General features: G+C 43.7%; 1 protein-coding gene across 3 annotated transcripts in view; it reads left to right on the forward strand.

Moving 5' to 3' along the window:
- Nucleotides 1-12,210, forward strand: part of LOC120881148 (laminin subunit alpha-3-like) — a 152,477-nt gene that overhangs the window by 23,364 nt on the left and 116,903 nt on the right. For all 3 annotated transcript variants that reach the window (XM_040264742.1, XM_040264739.1, XM_040264738.1), the window contains exons 11-13: nt 6,300-6,460; nt 10,265-10,373; nt 12,066-12,163. In XM_040264742.1, coding sequence (XP_040120676.1) covers nt 6,300-6,460; nt 10,265-10,373; nt 12,066-12,163 — 368 coding nt within the window. The remainder of the gene's footprint in view (nt 1-6,299; nt 6,461-10,264; nt 10,374-12,065; nt 12,164-12,210) is intronic.

Genomic DNA, 12,210 nt, shown 5'->3' on the forward strand with positions numbered 1-12,210 from the left:
TTTGTTGTTGTTGTTTTACTATTAAAACATTATTTGGTAGCTCAGGCAGTAAAGAATCTGCCTGTGATGTGGGAGACCTGGGTTCAATCCCTGGGACGGGAAGATCCCCTGGAGAGGGACATGGGAACCCCCTCTGGTATTCTTGCCTGGAGAATTCCATGGACAGAGGAGCCGGGTGGGCTACAGTCATGACTGTAGAGTTGCAAAACACAAAAACATCCTTTTTACGACCAATACACACCCATAGTTGCTGTCTCTTGGAGAAAGGGTACAGCAAATATGAATTCCTGTGCCGTCTGAACTGGAAGTCATCCCACGTTTAAAACATGCTAAGTTCTGTCCTATTTTTGCTTCCCTGATAGCTCAGTTGGTAAAGAATCTGCCTGCAATGCAGGAGACCCCGGTTCGATTCCTGGGTCGGGAAGATCCCCTAGAGAAGGGAACAACTACCCACTCCAGTATTCTGGCCTGGAGAATTCCATGGACTATAAAGAGTCAGACACAACTGAGTGACTTTCACTTTCATCCTATTTTTATGAAAACCCTACTTCCTCTTCCCACAATCCTTCAACCACTGCTCCATAACTCTCTGTCCCTTCAAAACCAAGAACTGTCTAGACTCACAATTTCTAATTCTCTACTTTCCATTCCTGCCTCAACCCACACCAGTCTGACTTCACCTCCCAGTCGCATTAATTTTTTTTGGTGGGGGCTGGGCAGGATTTCCAGTGATTGTGTTAGTGTTGCTCTGCTAAGTCCAATGGATATTTTCCAGTCTTCATCTGTTCAACTTTTCAGCAGCTTTCAATACTTGTTGAATACTCCTTCTATTAAAAAACAGTCTTTTTGTCTTGAATTTAAGAGCAGAATTTAAATGCCAGAATTTAGGAGCAGACTGGGTCTCTTTGTACCTCTCTGGCTGCTTCCTCAAACTATCATTTGTAGGCTTACCCTCCTGTGTCTCGACATTAAATGTTAGAATTTATTGAGGTTCAGTCTTAGCCCTTGTCTTTTTACTCTGTAGTCCCTCCCTAAGCAGTCTTCTCCGTGTCTGTAGTGTTAGGTACCAGTTCTACACAGATGATTCTCAAATTGGTAAGTCCAGTCACACCTCCCATTTTATATACAGAGTAGCACAGCCCACTTCCTTCATGACATCACCTCTTAGATATCTCAGTTGTTGTTGTGGTGGAGTCACCCAACTGAACAACACCCGTGTTTGACTCTTTGAGACCCCATGGACTGCAGCACGCCAGGCCTCCCTGTCCATCACCATCTCCCAAAGTTTGCCCAAGTTCATGGTCATTGCATCAGTGATGCCATTCAGCCATCACATCCTCTGATGCCCTCTTCTCCTTCTGCCCTTGATCTTTCCCAGCATCAGGGACTTTTCCAATGAGTCATCTATTCACATCACATGACCAAAATACTGGAGCTTCAGCTTCAGCATCAGTCCTTCCAGTCAATAGTCAGGGTTGACCTCCTTTAAGATTGACTGGTATGATCTCCTTGCTGTCCAACGGACTTTCAGGAGTCTTTTCCAGCTCTGCATTTTGAAAGGACATTCTTTGATAGTCTGCCTTCTTTATGGTCTAGCTCTCACTACCATATGTGACAACTGGAAAGACCATAGCCTTGACTATACGGACCTTTGTCGGCAAAGTAATGTGTCTGCTCTTTGACACACTGTTTAGGTTTGTCATCCCAGAGGGATCTCAAATTCCATTTAGGAGTTCCCTAAGTAAATGGCTTCACCATCCATGTAAATACACAAACCCAGGGACTTCCCTGGTGATCCGGTGATTAAGACTTATCTAGTGGCTAAGACTTGTCTGCTGCAGTGGCAGGAAGATACTTTATACTGCAGCACCTGGGAAGCCTTCAAAGATAATAACTGATAAACAGCAGGGTTTCTGTTTTCTATAATTTGCATCTTTTGTCTGACTTCTCAAAACCCATTTCTATCATCAGTTCAGTTCAGTTCAGTTGCTCAGTCGTGTCCGACTCTTTGCGACCCCATGAATCGCAGCACGCCAGGCCTCCCTGTCCATTACCAACTCCCGGAGTTCACTCAGACTCACATCCATCGAGTCAGTGACGCCATCCAGCCATCTAATCCTCAGTCGTCCCCTTCTCCTCCTGCCCCCAATCCCTCCCAGCATCAGAGTCTTTTCCAGTGAGTCACCTCTTTGCATCAAGTGGCCAAAGTACTGGAGTTTCAGCTTCAGCATCATTCCTTCCAAAGAAATCCCAGGGCTGATCTCCTTCAGAATGGACTGGTTGGATCTCCTTGCAGTCCAAGGGACTCTCAAGAGTCTTCTCCAACATCACAGTTCAAAAGCATCAATTCTTCGGCGCTTAGCCTTCTTCACAGTCCAACTCTCACATCCATACATGACCACAGGAAAAACCATAGCCTTAACTAGACGGACCTTAGTCAGCAAAGTAATGTCTCTGCTTTTGAATATGCTATCTAGGTTGGTCATAACTTTTCTTCCAAGGAGTAAGCGTCTTTTAATTTCATGGCTGCAATCACCATCTGCAATGATTTTGGAGCCCCCCAAAAATAAAGTCTGACACTGTTTCCACTGTTTCCCCATCTATTTCCCATGAAGTGATGTAACCGGATGCCATGATCTTTGTTTTCTGAATGTTGAGCTTTAGGCGTTTTTCACTCTCCTCTTTCACTTTCATTAAGAGGCTTTTTAGTTCCTCTTCATTTTCTGCCATAAGGATGGTGTCATCTGCATATCTGAGGTTATTGATACTTCTCCCGGCAGTCTTGATTCCAGCTTGTGTTTCTTCCAGTCCAGCGTTTCTCATGATGTACTCTGCATATAAGTTAAATAAGCAGGGTGACAATATACAGCCTTGATGTACTCCTTTTCCTATCTGGAACCAGTCTGTTGTTCAGTCTGTTGTCCACTTCTAACTGCTGCTTCCTGACCTGCATACAGATTTCTCAAGAGGCAGGTCAGGTATTCCCATCTCTTTCAGAATTTTCCATGGTTTATTGTGATCCACACAGTCAAAGGCTTTGGCATAGTCAATAAAGCAGAAATAGATGTTTTTCTGGAACTCTCTTGTTTTTTCGGTGATCCAGCGGATGTTGGCAATTTGATCTCTGGTTCCTCTGCCTTTTCTAAAACCAGCTTTTGAACATCAGGAAGTTCATGGTTCACGTATTGCTGATGCCTGGCTTGCAGAATTTTGAGCATTACTAAACCCTACCAAGTCTTCCAAAAGCCAACCCATATGGCTTGGAGTAGGAAGAGTAATAGAAATTTATAATAGAGTGCTATGATAGACCTGGCAGCCAATAATAACTCCTGGGAGAAAGCTCATTGGCCTTGTGTGTTTCTTGGTGGGGTGAAGACAGACAAGCCCTCATTTGGAGATCCCAAGGGAAAGATGTTGGTAATTACCTCTCCATGTGAACCAGTGGCAGCATCATATTTCACTGTATAACGAGTGAGAAAGTGGTGTGGATAATCTACGTTTTCTCCTGGAGGGAAGTCTTTCTATTATTTAAGTGATAGAAAAATCACTGTGAAAAATAAGCAGGTGTGTGGTTCAGAGCTGTGTGGAAGGAACAGCAGATGTGAATTTCCTGAAGACCAGAGGCAGGAGGATTTTAATTAAGTGTGGTGAAGCTTGACAGGGCCTGAGCTTATGGGCTGAAGTGGGTTAAACTGCTTAAGGAATGTAGTTCTGATACTGACCCGGGAATTAAATGTGCACCACATTTTGATCTAGTGATTCTAATTCCACTTCTAGGAATCTTACAGAAATACTAGCAAAAGGATATAGATCCAGATATAGATATAAATGGGCTTCCTTGGTGGCTCAGACAGTAAAGAATCCACCTGAGTTTGATACCTTGGTCAGGAAGATTTCCCTGGAGAAGAGAATGGCTACCCACTCCAGTATTCTTGCCTGGAGAATCCCATGGACAGAAGAGCCTGGTGGGCTACAGTCCATGGGGTCACAAAGTGTCAGACATGACTGAGCACCTAACACTTTCCCTTTCTTCCATAGATATAAATATGGATATATACTTATATATATATAGATATAGATACATGATCATATAGCCTTATATGTTTTAGGAAAAATTAGAGATAACCTAAATGTCTATCAATAGCTGATTAGTTAAATAAATGATCTTACGTTTGTACTATGGAATGGGAGGAAGGGCAGATATTAGAAGAGTGAAGTATGTTTGTATGGCACACTAAATACTCCTGAGCAATAGCCACAGTTATAATCATCATTATTTATACAGTGTGTGTGTGTGTGTGTGTTAGTCACTCAGTCGTGTCTGACTCTTTGCAACCCCATGGACTGTAGTCTGCTAGGTTCTTCTGTCCGTGGGATTCTCCAGGCAAGAATACTGAAGCAGGTAGCCATTTCCTTTTGCAGGAGATCTTCCCTATCCAGGGATGGAACCCAGGTCTCCTGCATTACAGACAGATTTTTTACCATCTGAACCACCAGGGAAGCCCCTTATACAGGGCTTACAACAGGCTGGATACAGTTCGAAGAGCTCATCCCATATTAATTCACTTAATCCTCATAGTCTTAAGAGGTGGGCACTATGTTATCCTAATTTTTACACAGGAAGATACTGAGACATACAGATGTTGAGTAACTTGCTCCAGGCCACACAGCTGGAGGCAGTGTGATTCCAGACTCCAGGCTCCTAGCCATAAGGTGATGCCACAGCTGGGCATGCTTCTTCTGTAAAGAACCAGATAGTGAATATTTTCATCTTTGTAGCCCATCGAGGCATACGTCCGTTCCTTTTATCACTCATTGGAAATTCCTTTTTACTTCAGGTTTTAAAGTATCTTTGGCCTTGAGAAACAAGGCAAATATATGGGTAATAATACCAAACCCAGATCTGGCTGCTTGCTGCTCAAAAGCCTTCAAAGAGGCCAGGGTGGTGGAAAGAGAAAGTTTGCTTTATGTTGGATGCTGGCAGCAGCAAAGGAAGGGCAGGGAGAACAGACTCCTGTCCATAGGCCAGCTCCTCCCACTGACTGTGAGTGGGCAAGAGCTTTTATAGAGAGAGGGAGGGGGCTACATGCAGAAATCGCACACTCAGCCCAGACAGTCAGCTTGAAATTGGTCATTGGCAATCTGACCAGTGTCTTCTTGATTGTTTGAATAGATTTAATCTTCAGTTCCAGGGTCAATTTGTTTCAGTTTCTTGAGGCCAGTTCTTGCAGTTGTGGCATCTTACGTCATGACTGCGGTTTGGTTTTCATGTAGTTAAGTTCTCCACTTGGTGAGGATTTCAGTATCTATAAGACAGCTCCCAGCATATGGCTCAGAATATTATCCATAGCCCTTGAGAAGGAACTAAAGTCCTTGACTATGCTTACTGCTGCTGCTGCTGAGTCGCTTCAGTCGTGTCCGACTCTGTGCAACCCCATAGACAGCAGCCCACCAGGCTCCTCCGTCCCTGGGATTCTCCAGGCAAGAACACTGGAGTGGGTTGCCACTTCCTTCTCCAATGCATGAAAGGGAAGTCGCTCAGTCGTGTCCGACTCTTAGCGACCCCGTGGACTGCAGCCCGCCAGGCTCCTTGACTATGTTTACTGACTCCATTATGGTTAGTTGGTCTCCTTTGACTGTTTACCATTGTTTCTGCATTTTCTCACTTCTCTGATTAAACTTATTCTTTGGCTGAAGTTTTTCCACAGACAGAAGGCAAGCAGAGGACATGGTCAGGAGGAAGGATCATAGTCCTGCTCCGTTTCAGTAGTAGGAGTAGAGACCCCTGTTAGTAGGGTCACCAGATTTAGACAATAAAAATACCGGATGCCCCCATTTAGGTTGAATTGTAGTTAAACTATAATTATGTATTGTTTATCTGAATTTCAAACTTAACAGAGCATCCTGTATTTTATCGGGGATTCCTGCTTGCAGGACCACATTTCTTACTGAGTGCTCCGTCACTCAGTCGTGTCCAGCTCTCAGCTGTCCCGTGGACTGTAGCCCACCAGGCTGCTTTGTCCATGGGATTTTCCAGGCAAAAATACTGGAGTGGGTTGCCATTTCCTACTCTGGGGATCTTCCCGACCCAGGGATCGAAAAGATTCCGTGTCTCTGGCGTCTCCTGCATTGGCAGGTGGATTCTTTACCACTAGCGCCACCTGGGAAGCACCACGTTTCTTACTATGATGACATATAAAACTCCTCCCAGGGGTCCGCTTGGCCTCAGTTTCACTGTTGCCTGTGGAGACGCATCCGGTGCATCTCACGTCTCTCCAACATCTCGGGCTCTTCGACAGGTGGAGCTGCACCTGCGGCTGCGGGTCCCACGGGTCGGCCGCTACGTCGTCATGGTCGAGTACGCCACGGAAGCAGACCAGCTGTCTGAGGCCGCAGTGCACGTGCAGAGCCCCGGGGCTGAGCTGGCAGGCCGGGTGGACATCTACAGCTGCAAGTACTGGTAAGCGTCCTGCCCCAGGGGAGTCAGCTCTAACTGAACAGACAGGAGGTCAGCCGTGGGAACTTTGGTTTTTATCCGACTTGAAAATTGTTTCCTTTTTGAGGTTGAGCTTGAGAACCAGCAGGGGACGAGTTATGCGATCCAGCATTACCCCTGGTGTGCTATTGGAAGGCTTCTCCGTAGGCAGCGCCTTAAAAATATTGCATTTTCTGGAAAAGCTGCATGTTCTACTTAGCATTTTGGCTCAGATTCACAAGAAGCAAGGGCTTCCCTGGTGGCTCAGACAGTAAAGAATCCGCCTGCAATGCAGGAGACCCAGGTTTGATCCCTGAGTCAGGAAGATCCCCTGGAAAAGGGAGAGGCTACCCACCCCAGTATTCTGCCTGGAGAATCCCATGGACAGAGGAGCCTGGTGGGCTACAGTCCATGGAGTCACAAAGAGTCAGACATGACTGAGTAACTAACACACTCACACCCACAAGAAGCAGCACAGCCTTTTTGTTTTATTCTGTAACCCCCATGGTGGGCACTGAACCCAGTGCCTTTCTCTCAAACACCATGTAGAGTTCATGGGTGCCTGGCACATTCTCCATTAATCCATTAAGAACTGGGGATCATTAATGTTTGACGAGCATCACGTGAAAAATAATTTGACAGAGGAATCTCAAATTCACCCTGATGAAGTTCATCTCTTCCAAGAGCTCTGACAAGGATTTATTGAAAATCATTTCCTTTGCATAATGAATCAAGATGTATGCAGATGTTGAGAGTATACTTTGATTAGAGAATCAGTGCAAAGAATGTTTCCCAATGGAATTAATTGTAGAATAAATAGCACTAGAAGGCAGAGTCTCCTGAGAAAGCATGTGGGGAACTACAGTGTACGTGCTGTTTAGTCATTTCAGTTGTGTCTATCTCTTTGCAACCCTGTAGACTGTAGCCCACCAGGCTCCTCTGTCCATGGGGTTCTCCAGGCAAGAATACTGGAGTAAAATGCCGTTCCCTTCCCCAGGGAATCTTTCTGACCCAGAGATCAAACCCATGATTCTTAGGTCTCCTGCACTGGCACATGGATTCTTTAACACTATGAACCATCTAGAAAGCCCTATACTGAACCCTCCCAATTCTCCACTAAGACTTTGAACATTTTGTGACTTCTACACTCACATGCCTTGTGTCAAACCCAAGATGACTTGAGGAGTTGGACACTTTCTCTGTAATGCAAAGAAAAGAACTTAACGAAAAGTGTCACTTTTGGTAGCTTAGAATGGAAAATTTTATGAGACTTGATGAAATGGTTATTAAATGAATATCACACACTCGGCAACCCTAAAAAAATAAACTGTGAAAGCTTCTTTTCAAAATCTAAAAAAAAAATCGACTTTTCTTTTCTCTGGGATGATGATTAAAAAAAAAAAAACAATGTAATTATATTTGCATTTTTAATAGGAGTACCAGATGGCCCAGCAAATTTCCTTCAGAATCTTCTGTCATTATATGAAAATACTAGTTTCATCTCTAGGTGACATTAGCAACCACCAGGATGTACACTTCCAGATGGGTGGGTCACCTTGCCGTCGGAATCTGGGAGACTGTCATCCACGTGACCTGGGGCGGGACTTCTCCATAACCCATCCATCCAAGCCCACCCTTCAGTTCAGTTCTCTGACCCCTTCTGCCTTCCAGATTGGGGTTTGACCCCTGCTCCACTGGGTACAAAGTGGAGATGGCTCAGGACAGGAAGAAACATTCTTATGACCTTCGTGACTCTTGACTATCTCAGAAGAGGCTGAGACATCTACACCAAGCAGAGGAGTGATTGCAAAACTAAAGAAAGGAAGGACCCTCTCCTGGGGATACATAAGTCCCAGGCATTATTTCAGGACCTTTGCTGAGTGGTGGCTTTTTTTTTTAAGCTCCATGTCCTTTACTCTATTCGTATCCTCTTTCAGACAGTATTGGTTATGTGTGGCTATTTAAATATGTTTTCATTTGTGTGTGTGCTTTGTTGTGTCTGCCTCTTTGCAACTCCATGGACCTTAGCCTGCCAGGCTCCTCTGTCCAGGCAATAATGCTAGAGTGGGTTGCCATTTCCTCCACCAGGGGATCTTTCCGACCCAGGGATTGAACCTGTGTCTCCTGAATTGGCTGATGGATTCTTTACCACTGAGCCACCTCAGTTTAAATCAGTTTGAATTCAATGAAGGAAAAAGTTTAGCTCCTGAGGTTCACTAGCCACATGCCAAGTCTCAGTAGTCATGTGTTGTTAGTAGCTACGGTTCTGGATGGTGCAGATAGAGAATATTTTCATCATCTCAGAAAGTCTACTTGATAATGTGGCAGTCTAGACTGTACTGTTTCTCCAGGCAAGTTTGCTCTCAACAGGACATGAGATTTTTTCTTTTAAATATTATAACAAGGCTCACCACCAGGGGCATCTCTGGTGACTCAGATGGTAAAGAATCTGTCTGCAGTGCAGGAGATTCAGTCCCTGGGTCAGGAAGATCCCCTGGAGCAGGGATTGGCTATCCACTCCAGTATTCTTGCTTGGAGAATTCCATGGACAGAGGAGCCTGGAGGGCTACAGTCCATGGGGTTGCAAAGAGTAGAGCACGACTGAACAACTAACACTTTCACATTCATCAATAAATTACTTAACCTCTTGTAATAAAGATAACACACTGGTATTAATAGCCATGTTATGGTTTAGTCACTAAGTCATGTCTGGCTCTTTTGCAATCCATAGACTGTAGCCCTCCAGGCTCCTCTGTCCTTGGGCTTTCCCAGGCAAAAATACTGGAGTGGGTTGCCCTTTCCTCCTCCTGAATGGTGTTTTAAGGAGAGAAGTGCATGATATTCTGCAGATGATTTTGACTCCAGATGTGGTGACATCACCAAAGTTCTCCATCGTTAGATTTTGAAGACAGTATTGCATTAGACCAGGAATCACTTTTATTGTATTTAACCACTCCCAGGCAAGTCCCATGGTATCTTTTCACTTGTTTAAAATATTCCCTTTTTCTCCACTTTGCAGTCATGTGATCAGTGTAAGTGACCAGGCTACCAAATACTGGAGTCCAAAAATGTGGTGCAATTAGAAAATATTCGACCCATAAAAATCTATTTCAAATGACAGACCCTTTCAACATGGCAGCTTCTCCCACTGAGGTTTGAACCTTTAGCATTTTTCAAGTGAGGTCTATGTTGTTAAAAAGCAATACCCCAGAAGAAGGGCAAAGGAATACCACTTTCCAAAATAGTGCTGTGATAACTCTGATAAAGAGTTATCTCCGCCTGCAAGGCAGGAAACCAGTGTTCGATCCCTGAGCCAGGAAGATCCCCTAGAGGAAGGACATGGCAACCCACTCCAGTATTCTTGCCTGGAGAATCCCATGGATAGAGGAGCCTGGAGGGCTACAGTCCATGGGGTTGCAAGAGTCAGACACAATTTAGCAACTAAACCGCTACTACCAACGATATCGGTCAATTTCCAAGAAGACTGTATTAGAGATCAGATTTTACTGGCCCTGGGGCTCTTTCTCAGCAGACCAAACCAGATATTCCACAAAACCAGTAGAGATAGTGATGACCATCAGCCCTGAGAGGTACAGCTCAGAGCACAGACAGAAGGTTCTTTTTCTCACACCGATGATGGGTTGCATCTGTGCTAAACTCCACCTGTAGGGAAGTTCACTGTTGGTGACCCAGTTATGAACAGGAGAAACTGAAGCATGATCAGTCACCCCACAGGGGTGGGAGGGAGACCAGGGGAACCAGGCTAAGATAAACTGTTTCTTCTTGCAGCGTCCTCTGCCGCAGTGCTGTGACTGATGGCAAGGGTCGCCTTGCCGTGTACGAGCTGTTAGCAGATGCGGACGTTCGGCTCAGAGCCCGGATGGCCCAATTCCTTCTGGTACGCTTCTGTTTTGGCCACTGATTTTTAGAAAATTTTTTTAATTGATAAGCATATATATTTCTAAAGCTTATTGACATTTTGGCTGGGTTTGCATTACATCTATTAAGTTAACCTGCGGAGAATTGCTGGAGTTACGATGTTTATTTTCCCATCTGGAAATCTGTCTTGCCCCTTCATTTGCTGGAACCTTTACCTATAGCATCCAATAAAGTTCAATCATCAAATTTGGACATGTTTCACAAAACTCCATTTAATTCATTTTTATTTGTTGTTACTACTATGAATGAAATATCTTTTGTCATTATATCTCCTAGTCTATTATTATTGCTGGTGTATAGAAATGTCATTAGGAACTGTTTATTTTCTTTCCACTCTACTATTTTATTATGTCTATTAGCTTCTTTGCAGATTCCTTCAGAATTTTCAAGGCTGCAGTCACCTGGTATTTTTTTCCAGACCATTGTTGCTCTGTTTCAAGAAGAGTATTTTCAATTAATTAGATATATATTGTTAACAGTTAAAACGCTAGCTTTTACAGATTAGATACCCTTTTAATAGCATAACTTTAGTATTGAGAATTGTGATAAACAGAGACAGTGGGATCTGGGCTAGGAATGGGGTGCTCAGATTTATAATAAATATCTCAGGGAACATAAGATTAAGTATGAAGCAACTTCCTGTTACTGCTAATACTAAGCATGTATCACACCTGGGAAATGCCAGGCCAGCCTGTTCTAATACATTTTGAATTTGTTAGAAATGTTGAGCTTTCTCTTAAGAACTACCTGGGATTCAGTTTTTAAAAACTATTCTATGTCATATAACTCAAGACTTTTCTTTTTTAGGGATGACTTTCTTTTTTGAACATAATGAACCAAGTGAATCTTAACCTTTTCATCTTTGGAAACTGTGATGGGGCTGAAAGTTCTTCTTTTAAGCATAAGTTTGCCTTTCTGAAATAGTCAGATGTCATTCAGAGTCGAGGCTGGCTAGAATGGAAGCTCCATGAAGGCAGGAGTATGTCCATCTTGGTCTCATACGATCCCCGAGTCTCAGTGCCTGGCGTACAGTAGGTGTTCAGTTAAAATCTATTGTTACTGAACGGCTTTGTGATCTAGCCGGTTATAGTTATTGATTTAAAATGAAAAGTGGTATTAAGTTATTGACTGGGTTTCTTCTGTGACTCAGAAGCTAGCTCTGGAGACAGAGTTCAGCTATACCTGCGATACGAGTCCTCCTCTATTGAGAAGGGTTATTTATGGCAGGAACATCCGTCTTTCTGAACAGCAGGCTCCCCAACTGCCCACCACATGTCCCTCTCCCTGCCTAGGGGTCTGAGGAGCCAGCATCAGCCCAGGGCAGGAGAGAAAGCACTGTCCAAAGTTGCTGACAGAGTTGTGTTGAACTTTCACATGATTTTATTTGTTTATATGATTATTTAATAATAATTATTATTAATAATAATTTAATTGGGAACAATTTAATCAGTGATCCTGTATAACAGTAAAAAAAAACTTGTGTCCGTGGAATGATGCCATAGAGAATGCTATTCTATGATGTTTACTGCTGTAAAGTGATAGTTTTAATTTCTCTGGATGAATTTTTAGCTGTTTTCTTAGAAGTACATGTTTGGTCCGAACCTTGACCTGGGTGATAACTGGCATGTACCTTCTTATATTTGTTGCACAGCATCAAGTTTGTATCATACCCACTGAAGAATTCTCAACAGAATATTTGAGACCTCACGTCAAATGCATTGCCAGTTATGGGCGATTTGTTAATCAAAGGTAATGTGTTTCCTTCCTTTATCCCTTGTCTGTGCTTAGTGATACTT

This window comes from Oryx dammah, unplaced genomic scaffold, assembly GCF_014754425.2.
Source record: "Oryx dammah isolate SB20612 unplaced genomic scaffold, SCBI_Odam_1.1 HiC_scaffold_22, whole genome shotgun sequence".
In the NCBI taxonomy this organism is placed as follows: Eukaryota; Metazoa; Chordata; class Mammalia; order Artiodactyla; family Bovidae; genus Oryx; species Oryx dammah.